This window comes from Thunnus albacares, chromosome 17 (assembly GCF_914725855.1).
Source record: "Thunnus albacares chromosome 17, fThuAlb1.1, whole genome shotgun sequence".
Taxonomy (NCBI): domain Eukaryota; kingdom Metazoa; phylum Chordata; class Actinopteri; order Scombriformes; family Scombridae; genus Thunnus; species Thunnus albacares.
This window is the reverse complement of record NC_058122.1, coordinates 2729479-2754887: the sequence shown is the minus strand read 5'-3', so window position 1 is coordinate 2754887 and position 25409 is coordinate 2729479. Positions and strand designations below refer to the sequence as shown.

Genomic DNA, 25409 nt, shown 5'->3' with positions numbered 1-25409 from the left:
GTGAACCCTCGACCTGCTGCTCATCACACCGTAAATCCACCTGAACATGAGTGACTTGCAGCCAAATGTGTAAGATCTCTGCTGTCCCAGGAATGACTCACTGTGTAGTTCTTATTCAGATGATTTTTGTTTCTGTAACATCAGATTCTCTCATTTTTTGCTTCATTAGTTTGGCTTTCATCCTTGAAACACTAAAACAGCTATGAGTCAGAAAATCATTTTCAGTCTCTTTAAATTTCAGTCCATAGTTTCTGTAGATGAGTCTATTCAGTGCAGTAGTCCAGATGCAATGGAAGTGATAAGTGAAGCCATGTTGACAGGTTTCTCTGGCGTCACTGCAGGTGGCTCATCTTCACCTTTTATTGTTTTTTCAGTACGATGGGGAACTCTGTGGAGCTGCGTTTAACCCAAAGCAAAGTATTTAAACCCATAAGTGTGGATTATTGCAAGTGTAAAAATGAAATGTGAAACAAGTTAATAAAACATGTCTTGCTTATGCCTAATAGTGTCATTCATTACACATTTCATATGGATCCATACAAGTTAGATGATCATAGTCATAGAGTATGTTAGAATTATGAGAAATATTCTTATTATGAGATACATTATAAATTATAGGTCTAAGTTATTATTATGAGATACTACATATTGATTATTCATTGTTTGTCCAGAATTATTTATTATTATTCTATTATTGTTTTTCATAACTTATGAGATAATATTTCATAAATGGCATGTCATAGATTAAAAAAGCATAAAGTTTCTCATTATTATGTGATAAAATCTGTAGTTGTAATATACATATATTTATATAAAAGGGAAGTTATAATTATTAAGGAACAAATAATAAAACAATCTGGACTAATATTAATTAGGAAAAATTGTTTAATAATATTGGTTTATTATAATATACTATATCATAATTATGAGATATTATCATATATTTAGAGGTACTAAGTCATAATTATGAGATACATCATAAACTATGAGATCTTCAGTCTTAACATTTCTCACAATTAGAGATACTATCACACAATAATAGGAAAAAACAAGAAAAAAATCAGACTAATAATCAAAAATGATGGGACACTCATAATTCTGAGGAACTTTGCCATAATTATGAGATGTTAAGTCTTAATTCTGAGATGATGAGTAAAAGGTTTTGGTTTAACCAAGGCACTTTCATTACCACACCAGGAGATGGCAGTAGGTGCTTTTTTAAATCACATTGGTACCTTTGGAGCATTTCACACTTCAGAGTTTACATACAGTTTGCTTTGGAACTTCAGTTGCCAGTAGATTGGCCCCATTTACTGTCATCAATGTCCTGACTTGTTTGCTGTGTCCTTAAAGCAATTCCATGGTTTGTTCCCTCCACCTGTCTCTCATTCTTGGAAAGACTTCTAGACTACATATTTTTTTTTGTACTTATTCACTAAAATTATTTGTGCAGACGATTTTTGACCTCTAAATTATTTGACCAGCATTCATTGCAGGTTCAGAAATGTTGATCCTCCACAAAAACATGATAGCAGTGACATCCAGGTGGTTTGAGGCACACAGGGGACATGAAAACAACAGGTGCCTCTGACACTGCATGTGCCGGATGTTTCCGGTACGTCCTCTGTCTCCAGTGCTCGTCTCACACCAGTATATACAGTATATTACGTTACCAGTGGAGCTTCAGTGTACCTGAGTGATACAGCGCTATTGTCTTTTCTACATCTGCTAGTTCTGCAGCACTCAGGTCTATATACAAATGGTCGTTAGTCGAGTTGGGTCGTGAAAAGAGAAAAACAGCATTTGATAAAAGCCACTCTTATTGAATTGTTGATATGGTGCTTTGTGAGAGATATTATGCGATGTATGCATGTCCTTGATGAACAAAAGTGATTTGGAAAGATTTACAACCTAGAAATTAAATGATGAACGCTTGAGCCTGAAGAGTAGAAAAACAGAGGTGTACTGTAACTGGAAGGTTGCTGGTTTCCACAGTCTGTATAGAAGGGCATAAGGAAGTGCCTCTTGACCAAGGCATGTAACCCCTGTACCAGAGGACTGCGGTTGTACTGGACATGTTCCATAGGCAGCACTGAAAGGAGCATGCAGGCTCATCAAACCACAAAAAACAAGAAAACAATCAAGATGAGTAGAATCCCCACCTCTGGTTGGAATGGGTGTAAAATGCTTGATAGAAAGGTCAGATCTTGCTGTTCTCCAAGTGGGAGTCAATGTGTTTGATGAGGGCGTCGTCAGGGTAACCGGTTGGGAAGGTCAGCTGACACAGAGGACAGCTACGAACAGCACTCTCTTCTGACTCCATCCATAACTACAGACAGATGAAGACAGCTTTCAACTACTGAACCCCAAAGTACAGCAAGAATCTAAACTAAGTTTGTGCCCAGACTACCACAGAGGCTGTGGGTGTGTTTGTGTCTCTCAGAGGTTGTCTGTTCAAATAAAACTGATAAATATAAAGTATAACAACACTGATTTTTTCTTAAAGCTGTATTAATCAAGATTTTTATGGCATATGATTTTGTCTAATATAAAAGGTGTCGCTTGCGGTAACAAATCTGCAGAGAATTCACCAACTCTGCAGTTCTCATCAGCTCTACGGAGCCTCTTAGCCTCTTTTAGCTCATTGTTCTTATTTTACAAAGTGCAAACTTTGCTCTTATAAACCTGTTTTTTCAGTGAAAAAGCCCACTGTACACTATGCCCAGCACCAAACAGCTGACAAAGTAAGCATCTAGCTGGTGAGCATAATGAAGCATTTAATAGCTAAAGATAAAGATATTGCCCTCATCAGCTGGTGGAGACCAAACCAGAGCTAAAAGGAGAGTTAATATTGGACTTCAGCTGGATTTATAGGGTTGTAAAGGGTTACAGCATGGCTATGGAACCAATGCTCAAAAATTTACTTTAAAGCATGATACAACATGATTATGTATGATACATCCATCTAGTGTTGCAGCGTTGCTACCAACAAATGAAATTTGGCACTGTAGATGCTATACTGGGACTGCTGTAACTGCTGTTACTGCTGTAATCTGTAGCGTCAAATATAAATCCATCTTTATATTCATTAGTGAGTCACCAGAAACACATCTCCAAATAAATGCTAATGTTTCTCTGTGTCTGCCTTAACCTGGGCAATTGTTTGCTAACATGTTGTGCATAACAACTTGATAACATGATATGTCAGTGTTGTGTCTATAGCTTGTCCTGCTGCCCCCAGGTGACCAAAAAATGTATTAATGCAACTTGATTTAGCAAGTAACTTGCTAAATCAAACTAATTACCTTCAAACTCCCCAAATGTCGTTCTTCATAAAGTATGTAATTTCATATTTTACATTTTTATATTCCTATTTTTATTTACAAATGATTTGTTTTTCTCTGCCTCATTAAGTTCTAATGCTAGTATGCTGTACACCCTCCTTATCCTGAAATGAGTACCTTTTTGGTCCTGTATTATATAAAACAATGTTTTGTATTTCATCTCCCTTCCCTTTTTTTATGAATCCTCTTTTTGCTGCTGCAATGACCTAGTTTCCCCACAGGGAATGCAAGGAATCTATTAACCACTTTATGTAATCCTCAACACTTTTAACTACTCACATTAATGGAGGGCCATGACTGAGCGTGCTCAGTGTTCATGTAGGGAGGCAGATGGCAGGAGAGGGTGGCAGGGCCCTCTGGGGCCGAGAAAGAGGGATGGTGGGGCTGTTTCCTCGGAGATGGGAAAGAGGGGTGGAGGGGCTGTTCCCTAGGCGACGATGAGCCAATCCCAGTTGCACCAAGTGTCTGAGGTGGGCTGGCAGCCGGTGATAGATATGTACATACATCCTGTAAAAGACATCTTCAAAGTGAATAACACTGCTTTAAAGACACAACAAGAGTCACACACATCACTTTCATTGTCATCACCTCTTCATCATCAGAGGACTGTGGCGGGGTCACTAGTGGGGTAGGCTCAGGGGGGTCATCAAGGCGACAGAAGTGATGCACCTGGATAAGAGGAGGGACATGATGATTACTCCGAAAATAATTGATGTTTATGTGATGAAAGAATAGTCTTTGATTGTCTAATCCCCTCCAAAATGTATATCTCTATCTTTCAGGAAATATAACATGACTTAGCAGTTAGCAGAAGTGATAGTGGAGTATTTAATTATGAGAAAGTATAGCAATTTTAAAACTTATTAGGTAATTATAGGACAGCTGCTGAAAGTGAACTTTGGTGTCATTCAAACTTCAGTATAGCTCCCTCACTATTTTTACCCTACTTAGAGAAATTTATGGTTGAACTACGTGCTAATTTATGCCAAAACTAGAAATGTCTATCCTGTTTTAAATGCCAACCAAACATTTCATTTGTTGAAAGTATAGGAGATTAGAGTCTACAACCACGCTAACAAACTTAGGCACAGCTAAGCTAAATGCTAACAGCATAGCATGCTCACAATGACAATGCTAACATGCTGCTGTTCAGCAGGTAACGTTTGGTCATACATCAAAGTTTTGGACAAGTGAGTTGGGGGATTTTGTTGCGTGTCTGTCCCGCATTTCCTGTCTGTACTCTACTGTCTATGAAATGAAAGAAAAATGCAAAAAAAGTTGAAGGATCATAAGCGTTTTTACAACTCAACTCTTAGGGAACATCAACGTCTTTACTGAATTTCATTTCAGTACAGACGTTTTACTCTAGACCAAAATGTCAACTAGTGGTGCTTGAGTATAAGTTAGGGGATAATCTAAGTCATTATGATACATCCACTGGGGACCATGCACAAAATTGTAGGCCAATTCATCCAGTAGATGTTGAAATATTTCACCGTGAAATACTTCAGCAAGTGGTCGCTTGACAGTCTGACCCACATTATCTTACATGTACAAACCAATAATTAACACTGAATCTTCAACTGAATGGACTGAACTGAATAACCATTGTCACTAACTGAATCAGTAGCTTTTAGCAGTGGAGCTCCACTTACTAGTGACATAAGTTTTCCTATGATTTGGCTTTGTTATTTCATTATTTTTGTCCATGATATTGTCCTGCCTGTGAGAAAGTATTAAAATCAGAATGCTTGACCCCTACAGTGAGGGGATCTGGTGGCTCTGTTATGCTGTGGGGGGCATTTTGCTGGCATGGTTTGGGTCCACTTGTCCCCTTAAAGAGAAGGGTCACTGCAAATCAATGCAAAGTTGTTCTGAGTCATCACCTTTATCCTATGATGAATCATTTCTATCCTGATGGGAGTGGTCCCTTCCAGGATGACAATGCCCCAATTCACAGGGCACAAAGGGTCACTGAATGATTTGATGAGTATGAAAATGATGTGAATCATATGCTATGGCCTTCACAGTTACCAGATCTTAACCCAACTAAACACCTACAGGAGATTTTGGACTGACACATTAGACATCGCTCTCTACTACCAGGGAGAGGGAATATCTTTTTGAAGAATGGTGTTCATCCCTCCAGTGGAATTCAGAGACTTGTAGAATCAATACCAAGGCACACTGAAGCTGTTGTGGTGGCATATGGTGGCCCAACACCTTACTAAGACATTCTATGTTGGTTTTTCCTTTAATTTGTCACCCGTCGGTATGTATCATCTAATTGACTATGAGAACATATTTCAAATCATTTTCTATGGTTACCTACAATAGAAGCAGCAAGTAACTATGTGGGTGTATAAGCTTGTTAATAAAGGGAATGTTGCTAACTTAATAAAAGCAAGTGAAAGCTCTCAGCACCTCAGCAGCCAGGGGGAAGCCCAGGTCCAGAGCACAATGATGAGGACTGCTGCTCAGACTGCTGCCTCCTCCTCGCTCTCCTCCATTTCCTCCTCTCTCTCCTCCAGCTCCGTGAGCTGACGCTGGTCTGACCAGGCCCACCAAGGAGGTACGGAGCTGGGATTTGGTTTGGCCATAACCCTGCGTCTCCCCCAGGAGGGGCCTGGGCTTGGGGAGGGTGGATACTGGGTCCCTCATCAGGCGAACCGGGGGCCTGTGGATGGCTGACGGGTCAGACACCTGAGGAAAGGAGGAGGAGGTCAAAATACTTCAAGGACTGTATCTCCAAACTTCTCTATGTAGTAATCCCAAAGTTTCACTGCAAAATGACCCAAAAAAAATGATCTCACCTCTGAGTAACTACGGCGACCTTGGAACTTTGCTCGTAGGCGGCTGCTGGTTAGCTGATGGGAGTAAGAGGCGGGGCCATCGCTTGGGGACAGTGGAGGAGAGGGGGTGGGGAGGAGCCTGTCGGGGGAGAGGGAAGGGCGCTGGGGGGAGGTGGGGGAGAGACGCTGAGGAGCCAGGGGAGGACGAGAGACTGGAGAGGGCAGAAAAAGAAGAATCAGCAATTCATGGACTGGAAAAGAGTTGTCCCAATACAATCATACATATCTTATGGGATATGGGACACCTCTTGTAACGTGTAAACATCATCAATTGGGAATTAAGACATTCCTCAGCAAAACATATCAATTACTTATTACTTGGGAACACTGGCCACTTGAATGCACTGCTCAGTCATGTTTCAGTCTGTCTGTGTCTTTCCAATTGACCAATGATTGGGGACTGCTTTCAAGGGAAAGTAGCTCTTAACATCACTTTTCACTGGCATTCTTTTCTACTTCCTCTAAAGTCCCAAAAGGAGTTTCAAAAGCTAGCAAAAATCTAGGGCTCAGCCCACATCTCACTGTCTTTGTTCCTGGTAAACATTACTGATTATTACTGCTTGCAGCACCTTCAAATAATTGTAACAGGCTGATGGAAGACAGTTTTGTTGTGTTCTCTCTGTAAGTTAATAAGCTACACCTTGGAATTCTATGGTAAAACTGTAAGTATAATAAATGGATGTATGTAATAATAGACACAAACACTTTGTTAGTGAAGCCCAGGCCATTTTTCTGGATTTTTGAACTGCTAGATTTTCACCATGTTTGAAGGAAAGTCTCTCTAACGTCCCAGTCAAGTGACCTACCTGGCTCCTGTGAGACATGCCGCAGAAGGTCAACCTGCTTCACAGCCAGGCTGCGAACACGACCCAACTCCTCAGTTAGTTCAGTGTAGGCTAATGCTAGGTTCACCCTGCAACACACAGAGAGAGTGACTGAATAAATAGATATATATACATAAATGACAAGCTGACAAACAATAGACTGGTATCCAAATGTTCTCCTCTTTGGAATAAGACTTACTGTTCGTCCCCGGCTTTCTTTATCCATTCTACATCACAGTGCTCACAGTGTGGGGCCAACTCCTGTGACTGACAGAGAGCTGTGGTTACTTATCACAGACATTTTTATTGATTTGCATTTCTTCATATGGTCAAGCTTAGATTATCTTTCTGGTACAGAAACTACTGTATTTGAAGGGATTTTATGCATGCATAACACAGAACAGTTATAAAACCTCTACATGTTTTAGTCCATTGACCATTAATCAACTGATGATCCATCTCCATGACAACTGAGCAACCATTCACTGGTGGAGACCATGAGATGTGATTGAAAGCTCTGGCAAAAGCTAGTAAGTGAATCTTTGGTGAAGTTTATTTTCTGTTAAGCTAAAAACATGGTTTGGAAAATTTTCTAAGATATGTATGATTGTTGGTCAATGGGAAACACATTAAATTTATAGTCTGGGCCCTAACAGACTTTCCTCAGTATCAGCAGGTTGTAGATTTGTCTATAAACAGGAGCTGAAACATTCAAATTAATAAGTCAAAGTACTACTACCAAGTTCAATAATGAAATTTTATGCTCAACAAATATTTTCAGATTGTTAGACATTGATATCCATTAATTTCAGAATTCTCAGTTTGCAGAGTGGTGAAACTTTTGTAGATTACCACAGTGAACATTAAATTTAATCCAATTTATATGAATCTGTGTCTAAGGAAAATTCACCCAGTTGATTGTGATGGTCTCTAACCACCTGTCTTTTTTTTTTTAAGAGGAAAACATAGTGAAGAGGCTACAGGACATAGCATCCATAGTAACGTGTAAACAGAGAGCTTACAGATTATTGACATAACTTGACAATAACCATATCAAATGAAAGGGTTTGATAGTTAAACCAAATGAAAGACGTAGCACACAGTCACAAAAAGTTAATAATACGGGAGTGGTGGCAGATCTCAGGAGTCATGTGATTCACTAATATGAAAAAAGGTGAAACTACTACAAGTCAAAATCATCATACATTTTGGGATTTTCAGAGTTACTGATCGTTCATCATACAAAGACTAAACAATTGAAGAAACATGATGTCTGTGGCACCCCTTGGTTTTTGAAGGTGTAAATCTTTAAAAATGGGTCACAAATACAATACATAATCTCAATTTCCTAAAATTTCCCAAAACAGCTGGTCACTGTAGTTTTTAGCAAATATTACTCAAACAGGAGGAAATAGTGCATTTGTTGGGGACTATTTTCAAAAGCTGATTAATACACATTTGGTGTTCTAGTGAGTATTGTCAGTTTTGGTCATTTCCCTTTTTTTTTTTTTTTTTTTTTTTTTGAAAATTAGAAAAATATAAAATTTCACCACATGTATCCTTTTAACTACATCACCTTCAACAGTTGTCAGTCCATGATCACAACTGCATTATAATGATGGAACCCTAACTGTGACAAACAACAATGGCAACTGTCACAAACACATTTGCAAAAACCTGAGAGAGACATTATGTGTTAATGAATAGGTTGGTGAAGTTATTTTCCTCTATTCATTTTTCAATTTATTCATTGGCCTAAATTTGAAATATATGCTATTGCTGTCACCTAAATGTGTAGTTAATTCCTAAATTCCAGTCAATTTCATTGTGTTTGTTTATTTAATTCACTGCATTCCCATCATGACTAATTCCTGGTATCATCTTATGCCCCATTCCATTGTTCCCATTACCAGTAAAAAACTGCATTTACAAGGACCACTGATGTGGCTACTTATAATTCTAGTCACACTGAATGTGTGAATGTCTGTCAAATGTGCCAAAATGGCCAGAGTCTGGAGGCCTACCACACGCAATCATCCAGCCTACCTGTCTCTGTGCTTCTTGTAGCTGGGCTACTTCCTGCTGCAGCCTCTGAAGCTCGGCTCTCAGCTCCTTCTCTCTCTGACATGCTCCCTCGGCCTGGTGTCGCGCCCCCTCCAGCTCGGCCTCCAGTCGCTGCAGCTTCAGATCTGACAGGGCGTCTAGACTGCGGGAGCTCTGCAAGGTCGGCCCGCGCCCCTCTGACAACACCACACAGACAACAGCTTCAGTCTGAATTACACAGCACTGCTCCACAATGATCTAAAACTTCAATTCCTAAATCATCAGCACTGTCTTTTTTAGATGTTGTGGTTTTCAGTCATGTTGGGTTTGGGTGTTTATTTGGTATTTGGCATTTTTTTGTTTTGGTATATCAGTCCAAAACTGTAATGAAATATAATACACTTATTTGCTTTCTTGCTGAAAGTTAGAGGAGAAGATTGATACACTCTTATGTCTGTATGCTAAATATAAAGCTAATGCCAGCAGCTGGCTAACTTAGCTTAGACAAAGACTGGAAACAAGCTGGAAAAGTTAACCTGGCTCTGTCCAAAGGTGAGAAAATCTATCCACCAGCACCTCTAAAGCTCACTAATACAATGTATTTTGTTTGTTAAATCTGTACAAAAACTCAAAGTGCAAAAATGTCATATCACCGTTTTATGGTGATTCTTGGACATGATCAGTTTCTGGACAACCAGAAACTCCAGAGACTCCAGAGATCCAGGCAAGCTGCTCTTGCTAATACTACCATGATCTGACTGTGTCCCCCACTGATCAAACAGAACTCACCTCTGGGTACATCCAGGCTAGTGTGGAGTTGAGGCTGATGTGTGTCTTTGCTGCGGAGTTGAGCGCTGAGTTTCTGAAGGGAAGTTTCTCTGTGTCTGAGAGCAGTCTCCAGACTGCAAATCTGCTCCACATGCTGCTCCGCTAGAGTGGTCTGACACACACACACACACACACACACAAAAACACACAAAATATTATTGACATAATATTTTATTATAAGGAAATATTTATGTGTGTGTGTGTGTGTGTGTGTGTGTGTGTGTGTGTGTGTGTGTGTGTGTGTGTGTATGTGTGTGTGTGTGTGTGTGTGTGTGTGTGTGTGTGTGTGTGTGTGTGTGAACATGTTTACCATCTTGTCTAGATCTCTCTGGACATTGCTTTTCTCCAAGTGAATCTTCTCATAGGCCTGGATGACTTCCTCCAACCTCTCCTCTCTCTCCTTACTCTTCTGGAGCTGAGACAGAGAGACAGGAGTAATCTTAGACTTGCCTTTGAAGGATAATTCTGATTAATCCAACTTGGGGTTTATAGCTGTGGTTTTGGCCATCATTTCTGTCAGTAATGATAACATTGTACTTAAGATAATTAAACTGGGAATGCACCAACATTCCTAAAAAGAAGTCAGACAGGTCAAGAATCACCAAAAATCAGACATGTTGGGAACAAACCCCCAAGTTAGCCAAATCAAAGGCGAATTGTAAAATTATTCCCTAAACTGTCCGTTAACTGAAACTAAACATCCATCACAGATTACAAACTAACTTCCTGTTTCAACTTTGACCTTAGGCAAACTTGTTTTGTTTACGACTGCTTTCTTGCCCATTCAGACTTTGTTGTAGCCATGTTTCCAGATGTCAGAAGTGACTGGTGATAACCAGTAGAAATGATGAACAAAACTACAAAAATATGACCCAATATGTGTGAAATGATTCTTAATGATCTGCTAATCATAATTACCTGCACATTTGTGCTTGACTGAAACAAGGGCTAAAGCTTGCTAACAGGTTGGCTATGTAGGCTAACCTAGGCTAAATGAGGTCCAACAGATTTCAGTGTGGTAGATTAGGCATGATAGGTAGGTAGTGCAACGTTCATTGTTGTTGATTTCTTTTGCACGCTGTCATTCATCAGTTTGTTTGGTGGTTGTTGACCAGCTGATGTAGACAAAAGAATGACTAGAAGAAAGCTGTACACTAAAGGTGCTTCAGGTGCTTATTTTTCCATCCTGCCACAGACAGGAATGTCTAAAAAATGAGTGAGAGAAAGAGAGAGCTACAGAGAGTGCACAGGAAAGAGAGTAGACGAGTATTAAACTAAAAATGATTAGGAAATAAAACTTTGTTTACCCCTTATTTTATTGTGGTTACTTATTAAATCAAAAATAGTAGCCGATAAAATTCTCAACAGCACTTAGGTGGTGTACAGATTAAGTACTAAACTGTATTACATACAAGTACACATAAAAGTCATTAATCAAGTTTCCATCCAAATTTAGAGCAAATTTTAAACTTATTTCCACAATATCCATAACTGTTATGTGAATATTAGGAGTTGGTGCACCAGATAAACAGTTGGTGGCGTTTATTCTCCGGTCGGTGCCAGTCAACCATTGCAGAAGAGGACACAACAAGATGATATCATTAAAAGACTAGCAGTCAAAGCTCAAACAGAGAAAAACCATGTGGAAAACATGATGGAAATACGACATTTCTGTTTGTTTCATGTATGAATTTGAGGAACATTACAGCCTCCTCATTGCCCCAAACAGATGGAAGCTTGAGTGACATTTAAGTCACGGAGGAAACAAAAACATCAGATGATGATGTCTGATGATGATGATAAATGATGATGTACTTGAAGTGAAGTAGCATTTAAGTCACTCAAGCTTCAATGCTTCATGTATGTCATCATTTATTCACTAAGTCTGTTTCCACTGCGCTGTATCACATTTCGCATTTATCAATGCACCAACTTTTCCACTTTAGCCAAAGTTTTTTTTATGCGTAAATTGAAAATGTGCAAAAAATAAAACTGATCGATGGAAACATACTTATTGTCTATAGGGAGGAAGGAATGGAGTGAACAGAACTTGCAGATTCTATTTTATCTCTGTTGAGATTCTCTCACTAAACTTATAGTATTAATATAAATTGCACAACTCCTACTACTACTACTGGTACCTCCTGAGTGAGAGAGTTGATCCTTTGTTGTAGGTTGGTGGTCTCTGATTGGATAACACTGGTATCCTTGATGATGGGCTCACAGGAACAACACAGTGTCCTCTCCTCTCCAAATTTACTGATCATAGGAAACTGGAGGAGAGGAGAGGAGAGGAGAGGAGAGGAGAGATTAACTTTCTAGGAAATAATGCATTCAAGCCTTCTGTGTGTGTGTGTGTGTGTGTGTGTGTGTGTGTGTGTGTGTGTGTGTGTGTGTGTGTGTGTGTGCTGTGCTGCTCTCCACCTTAAACTCATAGTGTTTGAGTTTCCTTTTGATGCTGCTGTTCTCCCTCTCCAGACTGGCCAGCCGGGTCTTGATGTCATGATAGGCGGCAGCCAGGGCCAATCCTGACGCTGGGTACATGTCATCTGGCAGCCGATTGGCCGACCAGCTGATCCCAGATACGCCCACATCATCTCTCAGCCCCTCTCCACCTCCCAGCAGCCCAAGCTCTCCTCTGCCAAACAGATCCATCATCAGTTACCTGTAGGAGAGGGGAAGGAATACGAAAAGAGTTGAAGTTGATCTCTGGGAAATGTAGTGAAGAAAACACAGAATGGACTTATGGCAGACAGACAGAAAGAAAGACAGAAAGATGAGCCGTGTCAGCTCAGCGTGTCACTTTGCACTCTCCACCTCACACAGCAGGGGCAATAATGACAATAAATCTGCCAAGCTCCATGTTCTGGCAGAGGTGACAGCCAGAGAGTGCATGTGTGTGTGTGTGTGTGTGTGTGTGTGTGTGTGTGTGTGTGTGTGTGTGTGTGTGTGTGTGTGTGTGTGCGTGTTTTCAAACTGCAGCCAGGAGCCCACTGAGCCCGCCAGCCAAAGGTTTGGTTTCCCATCTGCTGTCACAAACTACTTCCTCTCTCCTGCCCCCTGCCTCTCACTGGCGGTTGCCATGGTTATGCGGTAAACATCGGCATCTAATTTCTAAAACTAAACCTGCAGTAGACAGGATCAGTAAGCTTGGACTAATGCTTCTATGTTAGCGAGGCATCACTGTATCATATTCATATTCATAAGTCTCCTTAAATGACCAGTCAATGTGTGTCCAGAAATGAATGAGCTTTTCCAAGAGCTCCAGACTTCCAGTATGGTCAGCAGGTTTGATGACATGGGGCTCATGACAGGTTGGATTTGTTAACAAGAAAAATATAACAACAGCCTTATCTTTAGGAAATCCAAGAAATTAACAAATGTGAAATATTCATCTCAATGCATTTTAATGCCTGAACACAAATGTGGCTGCCACAATCACTATAACACAGCAGTACGGGTGCATTGGTATTATATCGGTACTTGCATGATGTTATTTACAATATATTACAAAAGTGCAGACCACATCATGCTGGCTGGTTGGAAGTGGAGAGAGGAGAGCCTGCAGAAACTGGCCTTATGGAGCAGTCAGATTGGTTTTGGCTTCTCATTCAAGTCTATGTGGAACAGGATGAGACACATTCGCTTCCAGTTGCAAATTGATCCACTTCTTTCACTTGATGCAGAATTCAATCTGATTGAACTTTGACACACAAAATCGCAGGGATATCCTGTGTCCAGCTGGTTTGAGAGAGCAAGACCCCTCATTCAGTAAATATTGTTTATATTCTTGTTTCATATCTGCGCAGCAAAATAATACAAATCAAAGAGATGAGAGAGATGCTGTTTGGCAGTGAGTGCAAGTACCGTGACAGAGGATAATGGCGGTAGAGATGTTTCATGAAATGCAGTATAATTTATAACTTTTCTGTAAAATTGCAACAATAATAGATTTGTTTCCACAAGCAGTAGGGCCTTAACATTTCACTTTTGGGTAACAACTTTGAAAGTTACTGTTGTGGCATGATTGACAGCTCTCAACTGTGGATCTGCTATTGGTGCAGCCTGAACTCTACTCCTTTGCCCAAATTCCGATTTTCTAGCTCTAAACAAGTGACAAGATGGCAGCAAGCAGGAAACAAAAGTCTAGGTCTATGTTAATGGGACAAAGGTCTGACTATGTAAGATTAAAGCTGCATTTATCTGCAGAAAAAAAACCAGCCTTCAGATCCTGAGCCGGAGGAGATCTGAGCAGCAGTGTTGGGAGAGCAGGATGGAGCGTGCAGCTCTGCGGCACATTAACATTTCATACATGAACATCTTACACAAAATTCACTACAGCCATGCCTCTATTCATTTACAACAGCAGATAGTCATGCAGAAATCCCCATACTACAGTATGCAATTTAACATATGGCAGGCAGTATTGATCTCATGTCACATTTAAACAGAAGAAGTGAAGTGTCAGCACTCTCTAGAGGCCACAGTAATTATGACAGGAGCAAAAGAGGAAATCAGGACATTATTGATGAGCAACAAAGTCCACACAGGGGGGAGATCAGGGTGGATCCTGCTTCAAACCATGAGTCAACATTGTTTTTTTTTAAAACCATGACCACAATCATCACCTAACCCATTACAACGAAGTTCCTCTTGGGTTGACAATGACGCTACAATCTTATCGTAACACAATGGTCTTTCTCTATCCTAACCTAGTCAGTTGTTCTTTGTGCCTAACCAAACCTTTAACCACTTTGTTGTCAAATCATACAACATATTTATTTTTCAACACTGTGTTGTAACAATTGTGGAAGGCACAGAAAAATGATGTCACCCTGCTGATACTGTAAAAATGCTTCTATGTGTCACTCTGGAATGCACAGACAAACAACTGTTATTTAATTAGGAGGACTTGATGCAAATAAATGAAAACATGCATCCCCCCCCAACAAAGCCCTGAAAATAGGATTGTTATGACACAACGTGTTTTGTCATTTAGGTTGGAGGACATGGTGAAGTTATAATACATTAGTCTTAGTGGCTGCTCTGTACATTTGACACATCCTGACTGTTAAGGAGCAGCAGGCTGCCACAGTGCTGCACCCGAAGGCCAGTTTCAGTTCTGAGGCCAGTGAGTTGTTTAAACAGAAGAGCACAGTATTGTAGAATAGAATCATAAAATTGATACAATTTTGATCATTTGAAGTGAAACAGTTCCCTCTCTCTCCTTCACCAATATGCTAGTATTCCTTTGTTCAGTTTGTGTGTGTGTGTGTGTGTGTGTGTGTGTGTGTGTATATGTGTGTGTGCGTGTGTGTGTGAGTGTGAATGCAGAGCATGAAAACAGCTGCAGTAGCAGAGAGGGAGAGAGGTCAAAGCATTCTCTGCAGATAACTCCCACTCACACAGCCCACAGACTCTGTCTCTCACACACACACATTCAACCCACACACTGCGTGTGTCTATCGTCTATCTATCCGACTCTTCCTCCATATCTCCCTCTCAATTTCCAACTCAATTCACTCAGCTTTATTGACTTTTTTTTTTTTTTTTTTTTGCAAGAGCACACACACAGTGCCAGCCAAGGGCAGATCAGAGCATGGCCATATGTCTTCATCACATGGTTGTTTCATTTATTAATGGACTAACGGTCTGCGTTACCCACAACCCCCTGCGGTCAAACACAAAACTCAGTGGGACGGGCTCTCATCATAGAGTGTGCAGGATCCATGCTGACCACATAGTCATAGTCATCATAGTCATAGTCAACCACCAGGGTTTTATGTCATTAGATTTTCATTTCAATATTAAGAAATTCAACATAGAAAATACGTCATTAAAGGAAACATATTATAAAACATGAAGAGGAGCCAAACACTGCTGTATTTTAAGAGTCAAATACCAAATGACCACAGTTTACCGGTTTTAAATCCCATGTAGCCACGTTTGTTTTGGAGAGGAGGAGACCTCTATAGATAATTCAGCTCCCAGTAAAAACCTGCTGAATGCCTGGATCTTAAGTTATCAGAGAAACAAGCTGAGCAAACGTTATCAGCAGCTCTGCTAGCAGCCTCTACTGGACATCCTGTGCTCACCGAACAGCGTTGGAGAAACACTGATTTTTTATGTGAAACTGCTTTATTAAGTGTTTTTACCTGTTTTAATCGGTGGTCTCTTTGTTCTGGGGAGGAGGAGACCTCAGATAATGCAGCTCCCGGTAAAAACATCCTGAACGATGAACACTGAAGTAATCCTATCCCAGAGAAGCTGGTTGTTTAACAATAAAGACAACAACTCCCATGATCCCATGCTACTTTCTGTCTTTTGTTATTGTTTTGATTGAGACCCCAAGCAGCAGAAATTACATATTGTACATTTAAAGACAAGTCTTTCAGTGAAAGCCAAACCTATATGGTGTCATGGGTAAACAAATGAATTTGTGCTCTTTTAAATTTATTCTCCTGAATTAATAGTTTGTATGGAAAAATTAACAGAACATAATGTTATTGTTGAGGGATATCAAATATAATGTATAAAATTACTTGTTTGTGTGCACAAGTTAAGTTATTTGAGACCACATACCAAGTCCACACTAAGTCAGGAAATTAATTTAAGAGCACAAATTGCTTATTTGTGTGCACCAGTTATTCTCATGGTATGCCACCAGGCACTAGCACATTTCATCTTGTGATCTATTTTGTTAGTAGGTTGCAGCCATATCCATTAAATATATAGCATTTGTTATGTGAAGTGGTCTTTGACCTCTTTGCCATTAAGACTACAAGCTTCAACTGACCATTGACACAGCATTTAATCTTCTAATCCAACACCACTACAAACCAGTAATAGTAAAGAAGACAAGGTTTTGACCTTCATGGGAAAAAGAAACATATTTCTCAGCATCAAGGGCTTTATTTCAGACGACAGAAGGCACGCTTAAATTAATTGAATTAAACAGATGATGGAAGAAAGAAAGAAAGAAAAAAAGAAACAAAGAAACAAAGAAAGAAAGAAAGCTGCTCAATCATGATAAAAGCAAAGCAAGGATGAAAAAAGGAGAGAGCAGGAGAGAGAAAGAGTCCTTGAGGACATGGCACCATATCTGTGAGCACAGCTGAAGGCTACTTCAGTGTGTGTGTGTGTGTGTGTGTGTGTAGGGGTGGGGGTGTATGCACACACTCACTCACACACACACACACACACACACACACACACACACACACACACACACACACACACAATGAGCAGTCAGCTACAGAGCAGAGAGAGACAGAGGGAGACGGAGGCTTAAAATGAGGGTGACAGAGACACGGATGGATGAGAGAGGAAATCAGAACAACTGAGGCTGACAGAATATGACATGGAGAGAGAAAGAGTGAGGAAGAGAGAAAGAGAGAATGGGTGAGAGAAGTAATAAAAATGAAGATAATGTTCCGTTTTGTAACTAGAGTCATGTGACCTTCTCTACATATAACACACACACGTTTTTATTGTGAGGACACTGACTGTATTCATTTCCCTACAAATCCTTTAGAAACATTTGAAGTGTATCTGAACTATCTGATTCAAGCATTGCAAATGCCTGAATGACCAAGAAGTGTCTAAAATGGTAATTTTCCATCCAAATGTTGTGTACATTTTAGGTGAGTTCTACAACACCAGATGGATCCCAACAAACTATCAGGTTTCAGGGTGGGTTGGTGCCACTGCGAAAGCTTCAGGATTGGGTCCAACTCTAGTGAAGTGTAGAGTGTAGTTAATGTGTTGCATTGTCCTGGTGAGTTAACAGTCAGTAAGTCAGTTTTAGAATCATAAGACTAGATTGGAAAGTCTGGGACATTATTTCTTTACTGCTTCCCACCTAAGGTGGCTTTTGTAGAAACTGTCCGCCCAAGAAAAAGAACAATAGCTTATAATGTCAGTTGCCAAAAACAATGTATAGTTACGTCTGAGTGACAGATGCCATGCAGCGGCCGTAGTAATTATGACCTGGAGCAGTGGTGCAGTTCAGATGATGTATATAAAAGTTGACAATATACCTCATTCAGAGGAGGAGGGGTGGTAGAGGCATTAACCAACAGAGAACTTGGCCACAGGATATTTGTTTCCTAACTTTAAGAAAGTATTAACTTTAATCAACTAAGTGATCATTTTAACCCAGACCATGATCTTTCCCTGAACCTAACCGAGTGGTTTTTGTGCCTAAACCTAACCAGACCTTAACCACAGCATTGCCATGTAATGAAACATCCTTATTTTTTAACAGTGATGTGGAAAGCACAGACAAATGATATTGTCCTGCTGATTACTGCCAACAGAAGTGCCAGATTAGAAAATGCAATTATGTATTGTTCTGGAGTCAAATGGTAAAACAATTTATTTGCTCGTTTGGAGGACTTGTTGCATTTGTAAGCGTGTGACCTTTGAAACAAGGAAAAACTAAGTTAATGTTAGCAAACTTTAAATAGATATTGTTGTGTAACTGACATTTCTGAGACATTCTCTGATGTTAGGATTCTTTTCTGCTTGTGCTAGTGTTAAACTACAACTTAGCATTTGGCATCATCATGAAATTGTCACTTGTGGCCACAGTGGAACTGTTCAAGAAAAAGTTGCATAGTCTTCGTTTAACTAATGAATGTGTCTCTTCTGATCAGAAGAGTATCATGTGGCAGCTTTTTTTTTCTTTTTTCCCACTCAACATTTGTTTTATGCACACATCAAAAAAGTGCAATAAAATAGGTCACTGTCACTGTGACAGGGAATGTGAATATGAAAAATACTAACAAACCCCTTAAATAAAATATAACTTCTAAACAAACTGTTATTGTTTTCAAATGAAAGTTTTGGTCCATTTTTATTTTCATGAGTCACGTGTAGAGCAAGGCATTTGTCCACAACATCAAAAGTTATGAAGTTTTCATGTATTCATGTAGTCCTCACCACTTGCAATACATTTGCATGGATGATATTACTGGCCAATGTAAGCTTATTATAGTAATAAAAAATGCAGTACTGAAATCCCAAAGATATGTTGAGGGCAATTTAGAAACAGTTTGTGTCACCATTAAATGACGTTTGTCCACCAGAGAGCACTGACAACCTTATCCTGCTCAATACATATCTTTTTTTTTAAATTAAGGGACCGTTATTTATGTAAAAACAGTCCCAAAAATAAATCCAGTATACAGTAGGTTGGGCTGTCTAAGTTTCTATATGTTAAGATACAGGTATCTAACAGAATGCTTTCACTGCTCTTCCTAGAGGGACCAAAACTACATCACTCTAAGAATTTTTGCCAAATAGGACAGATTTTTCCTTATTCACTTTACGCCTTTGTAGTCAGGTCTTGGGTACACACTTTGTAGTGTTGTGGGTCATCTTCTGCCCTTTCCTCCCACACGCATACACACAAATACCAACTTAAAACATACTCTCAAACCCCTTTATCCTCTTCTACCATCTGAAACAAACAGCACTGCTGTTACAGCCAAGCACATGTAAAGCAAAGCTCCCTGCAACTCTTGGCCTTATTGGACTTTATCCAGCTGCTGTACCAGGGAATGACTGAGCAGACCACCCACCTTCAGCTAGTTTTAGTTTTTCTGATGGAGAGGAAAGTGTAGCGAGGAGAAATAACAGGTGAGGCCAAATGAGTTTCAGTCAGCCTCTATAAAACCATGAGTAATGGAGACTGATTTTGAGGGAAAAGAGAAAGCCAAAAGATGTTCAGTTCTTTTAGACATCTATTATGATTCTTATAGTCATCTGACAGAGAATTGAACAGTAAAGCTGAGAGCTGAGACATTTAATTCTGATTTCAAGGGCCTCAAACTAAGACTCGAATGCTCGTCTTTAAGACCTGTCTTGACCTGACTGGTAATGCTGAATTTGAGAAACCTAGTCCAAACCAAAATTCAAAGCTACTTAATATGTTTTGCTTTATTTCAACCAAATTGACAATTGACATAGTCAGCGAAAGGAAAGAGCAAAATTTCTCATTGCCAAACCTGAACCCAATCTTTGCTTGATGTTTCATGCAACAGAATAGGCTGAATCTGATATTCTGACACTAGAGTTGTCACTTTTTCAAGAAATTAAGTTTGAACTCAGATGAAATTTGTTTGAATTCATTTGAATGCCATCCATGTAGCCATATCCTAAACTACATTGTAGATTGACATTGTTTTGTGACTTTGTGGTGCCTCTGCTGTGTTGCTAAGTGACAGGCTAATGTAACTGTAAGGCTGCATTTTATGTCAGCAAAGAGCCTTACTGTTATCCACAATTTTTCATTTCTATGGTATCAAATCCAAAATGCTTCCATTTGATTTCACGACTCACTAATTTTCTCCATTTTGCATTAGTTAAGAGAACAACAATAGCCTAGTTTACTGATATGATGACAGGATTTTCAATTGGTAGGACAGTGTATTTTACAAACATACACCACTAAAAAACAAGGCATGGGCCTCTGTGCTTTTACACTATAAATCATTTGTTTATCTTATCCAGTGCGATGAAAGAATTTATATAAATTTCACCTCTCACCTCTGACATATTTCTAGAGTGTGTTTAGCCTAGCTTAGCACACAGAATGGAAGCAAAAAAAGTGAAAAGTAACACAACTATCCATTCCAACAACTCCAAAGATGTTGAATTTACTGTTTATTTACACAAATTTAAATATAAAAATGGGATGCTGTGGTTTTAGAAGTGTTTAAGCCTATATATTGAAGCTGTACAATGATGTGCTTTGGTTGGACAGAACAGTCCAGTATGTGCTAGCTTGATGCAAGGGCTGGAAGTGTGGGGACGTAGTTAGCCGCTACCAAAGTTGTCTTACTTGCATGTTGTGTCTTCTTAGCTGGCTTGCTAGCATTAGCCGCTGGTAAGGCTACATTAAGGGCTCAGCTGGTTTAGTTCAGAGTTGGAGACTGTGAGAACAATGCTGCTTCACTGACAGAACAGAACTTCATGTCACTGGGGCTAATGCTAAGCTAGTTGTTGATGGTCAGTATAGCTCCAGATGGTAGACTTGTTTAACACAGAAGATGTGTTACATGTCTTTGAGTATATTGAAAAGCGCTCTATAAATAAAATGTATAGCCTAATTATTATTATTATTATTATTATTTTTATTATTATTATTATAAGATGTAATGTGGGCATGGAGACGGTCGTTTAAAGGGCACCTTTGACGTAACAAAAATAAAATAACGAGCCATGTAATTAATATTTTTTCTGTTGAGTAATTAGTAAAGTAATGCAATTACTTTTTAAAAGCATAATATGCAATGTGTACATGATTACATTTTTCAAGTAACTTGCCCAATGCTGATCTCAGCACAAAGTGAATCAGTCACATGGATCAGGGATGAAATGCTCAGTATATTGCCCCTATGTTCAGCATTGCCAAACAACAGAAACTAAATAGCTGCTCACTCAGATATAGACCTCCAGCACAGCTAGAAATTTGGGACAACGGTGAGTTTACACCAGCTCAATTGTGGATCATTTAAGAATGGTTTTAAATAAAAGTTTGACCTCATCCAACACACAGTGTACACACACACACACACACACTTTTAGAACTGGCTTGGTCAGCTGAATTGATCGTTTGTTTCCCAGCGATGAGAGACAGTCTGAAATGCCAATGACTAACAGACAGCCCATTAATCGACCTGTGTGTGTTTGTGTGCATATGGGTTGTGTGTGTGCTAATGCGTCCTGTTCACAAATGCATGAGCAGCATGGCTAGTAGGTCACTGCACAAAGTCATTCATCTGACTCCCAACTAATCACACTAAACACTGATGTGGGCCGAGAGGAGGCAGACCAGGTCACTGCTGGAGAGACAGGAGGCACAAAGCAGATGGGGATGAAGAAAGCATATTTAGGGTCCATGTGTACAGGCTAATGCACTTTTTAATTAAAATCGTATGTGATTCAGGCTGGCAATACTTTTTTAAAACATATTTATTTTATGAGTACTCCACTGCTTGTCTATGTCATTAACTATAGAGTTTAATATTAAATCCAGTTTTAGAGGTGTTTCCATGCTGCTTTTGGCATTAACATGTTTAAATGACTGAATCTTTGGCTTGTGGCCTGGATGACCATGATGAAGGCCACAAGCTAAAATGTGCTGGTCTCAAAATAAAGTTGTTCTTCATACTACAAGTTTTAACCTCTTACAACAATATTTTGACATGGAGCTTCACAAGGTAAGATAATAATCACCATTTTTTTCATTTAAGTTGATATTCTGATTTAGAGGAGCATATTCCCAAACAGATTCACACACAGTCAGAAGGCCACAAACTGCCATGTCTACTGACACACATTGAGCTGGAGCTTTAAGGCTGTTGTCCTCTTTGCCTGATTAATAATCCAGCCTTGGGTGACAGGCAGTGATGTGATGGTAAATAAAAAAGTGGTAAACTTTGATTGCTAGCAACCAATATAAGGTAAACAACTACCAATATGAACAAAAATCAATTCTATTTAAGAAAATAGTAAAGCAGTAAATGATATTATACACCACACAGAGCATTATATGATAGTACTGTAATGATACAAAGAAAGAGCAAGAAAGATGTCCTCTAGCCATCGATAAATAGTCAAAGACAGACTACTCTTCAAAAAGAATTGTACTTTTAATATTTTTCTGCTTTATTTATCCCCTTTTTCTGTATAATTTACATTATAAATCATTATAACACACAGAGCAGAGTTACAAACATCTGATGTTCCAAGAAATAAGTAAAAACCCAGAAGAGCATTTAACAACCCTTACTGCTGTTCAGAGGGTATTTCCAGAATCCTCACTCTTCTAACCATCAGGATGAGTCAGGATGTTGCACCAATAATTAAGATTTTTAACCTGTTTCTCAAGTTGTGACTATGTTTCTTTGTTTGAAATTATGTCTCCTTTGGTAAAACACAGAGTATTCATATTAAAGAAAAATATGAAAATGCATTTTGTATGAAAATGTTAGTGTATAACAATTTAATTGATCATACAGTTTTTGATCTTGGTTCATGTTATGCATAAATTGAGCAAGAATACATATCCTTTGTTCGCATCAGGGAAAAGAGGCGCAACTTGGGAAACAGGCTAACTATCTTTTTATATCATGCAGCAAACTAAATATTTTTTTTCATCCAGGTGGTGAAGATTCTGAATAAACATTCAGAACAGCGGTAAATTTTGTTAAACACCTTCTGGGTCTTTTAAAACATATTTATTTAAATGTATTTATTTTTTAGATGCTTCGCTCTGTGACTCAGATGTAATGATGATATATGAGAGGCACAAATTGGGGACAGCCTATATACATCAGTAGCCTAATTACTGAAACGCATGCTTCCTCTAACAGAAGGCATGTGCGTCAAATGAAGGTTCCTCTCATCTCGTAGCATAACGGTAAACTTCAGGCAGATGATCGCTTGCAAAAATCCCACCATCTCCACATTGCCTAGATGTGTTCCAGAAAACTGACAACACCTGAATGCAGCACGTGCATCCATGCTCTGTATCAGCTTCATTAAAACCTCGCCTCTCAATGAAGATGTTCCCGTCTGTAGGCTGTTATAGTACAGACCGCAGATAATCAGAATGACACTGAAAGCAAAGGTACAAATTGCACCTTTAATATGCATGTAGCGCCGCATAGCGCATCTGTGGGACTGAAGAGAGTTTCTATCAACCTTTGCGGAGCTTGGTGACATTTTTCCTATTTCACATTCTCACTTAAATGCTCCTGTAGGTGATGTTTGTCTCGCATTGTTCTCATTTATATGTCAGCGTCACTGCTGGGCTTTCTTCCCCCGACAGCATCCACCGCTGCGCAACCAAAACATCCCAGCCTGACCCGTTAAGAAACACTGAAATGTTATTTTCACCGGTAAACGAGGCTTTCAGCAGAGATCACGATAGATGCAGACAGATTTCAGCGGCAGATATGATATGAGAAGTTGGAGAAATGACACATACGACGGTCGAGTCTGTTTACTTACGTGTCTGTAGAAAAGCCATGAAGATGATGGTGTTAATGTTGCTGAGGAGGGTCGACATGACTGGAGTCTGACATCAGCAGAGGATGCTGCCGTGTGTGTGTGTGTGTGTGTGTGTGTGTGTGTGTGTGTATGTGTGTGTGTACCTCCCCCCTCCCCCTTTTTACCATATAACGAGAAGGGGAGGGTGACAGAGTAGATGGAGGAAAAGCAGCTCACATTAGTTTTATTTTCTATTTTATAAAACCTTTGTTTTAATGAGGAGCACATATTGTATATTCTCATACACTCAGATATGTGTCAAAATAAATACTGCATTGTATTGTATTGGTACATGTATTTTTTCCTCAGAATATACATATATCGCAAAGCAAATATGTATTTTCAGATTCACACAGGGAAGTGGGTTACACTGTAACAGCACTGTAACATCTTAACACCTAGATTTCCTCCAATTATCACTATTAAGTCACTCAGCCCTTCCTGCTTATTTGTGTATCATTATCATCCCACAGGATGAATTCGTTGATGCCTGACTTTCATTTTTTGTAAAAATTTTATTGTAAAATTTTTAAATTGTAGCTAAAGCTTTTCATTCAGTTCCTCTATCCTCTGCATAACAATTGTTGCTTTAGTTGAATAAAAAAAAAGAAATTTGCTGAGTAAGCTAACGCTGTCCAGTCTTTTATAGATAATATGCTGAGTTGTATTTGTGTCGACATATAAACAGTATGTCACATCTGCCTCATCACTGCCTCCTGTATAAGCAGACACACACACACACACATGCACGTACACACACTCAAACACGCTGATACGTCATGACATCAACGTTATAAATAGATAATAATGAATGTGGAAAGGCATTTGACTTGGAAATGGAGCTCAACACACATACACTAAAGCAGAGATGCAGTCTGTAGTGTTTCCATTAATGCAGATGTGTCTCTTTAAAGGTGAATGATTGTTAGAGAAATATTCCCCTCAGTGATGATGCTAGATAAAAAAAATAAAGTCAGAATTAGGACTCATTTAATGGGCACCATGGATATTTATACCACATTTTATGGCAATCTAATAATAGTTGTTGAGATATTAGTGTTAGCGGTGCACTTTTTGTTTGTTTGGTGGCTCATTCAACAAGCTAAGGTGCAGGACAAGATGTGCTCATCTTTTTAAGTTAGATAAGAAGGAGACTAGCAGAAAAGCTGATGTGGGTTGTTCAGAGTCTGTGGCTCTTGTGTTGTGTAGCAGGACGCTATGAGGCTCAGTGTGACCATCTGCTCTGCCTATAGAATGCCATGTTAAAGCTTTATGCAAAGATTTGATCGACTGTATGGAAACAAGGATTCCGTGGCGGGTGTCATCACAAAACCAAAAAACATAAATATAAATGACTTACCTTTGGTTGCTGATTTTTCACAAGAAAGGTGATTTACAGTGTATAATGTAGCAGGAAAACAAAAACATAGTTTTATTTCAGTTAGCTGTTAAAGGTT

The 25409-nt window shown here is 39.3% G+C and overlaps 1 protein-coding gene across 1 annotated transcript; it reads right to left on the bottom strand.

Annotated features, from left to right (window-relative positions):
- Nucleotides 1-958: 958 nt before the first annotated feature.
- Nucleotides 959-24518, bottom strand: LOC122966846 (TANK-binding kinase 1-binding protein 1-like). Its single transcript, XM_044331196.1, has 13 exons — nucleotides 23914-24518; nucleotides 12316-12556; nucleotides 12033-12164; nucleotides 10202-10306; nucleotides 9853-10003; nucleotides 9067-9260; nucleotides 7220-7281; nucleotides 7003-7109; nucleotides 6158-6348; nucleotides 5769-6047; nucleotides 3933-4013; nucleotides 3624-3851; nucleotides 959-2329 (listed from the first exon to the last, which is right to left on the bottom strand). The coding sequence occupies exons 2-13, from the start codon at nucleotides 12547-12549 to the stop codon at nucleotides 2201-2203; spliced, it is 1893 nt and encodes a 630-aa protein (XP_044187131.1). The 5' UTR covers nucleotides 12550-12556; nucleotides 23914-24518; the 3' UTR covers nucleotides 959-2200.
- Nucleotides 24519-25409: the final 891 nt, after the last annotated feature.

What these genes read in the sequence shown, in the direction of transcription:
- LOC122966846 (XM_044331196.1), bottom strand. Translation starts at nt 12,549, where the DNA reads ATGATGGATCTGTTTGGCAGAGGAGAGCTTGGGCTGCTGGGAGGTGGA. An exon ending in AGAGAGATCTAGACAAGATG is followed by an intron (nt 10,004 to 10,201) that starts GTAAACATGTTC and finishes TGTGTGTGTCAG; the next exon opens with ACCACTCTAGCGGAGCAGCA. An exon ending in AAGAAAGCCGGGGACGAACA is followed by an intron (nt 7,110 to 7,219) that starts GTAAGTCTTATT and finishes TGTGTGTTGCAG; the next exon opens with GGTGAACCTAGCATTAGCCT.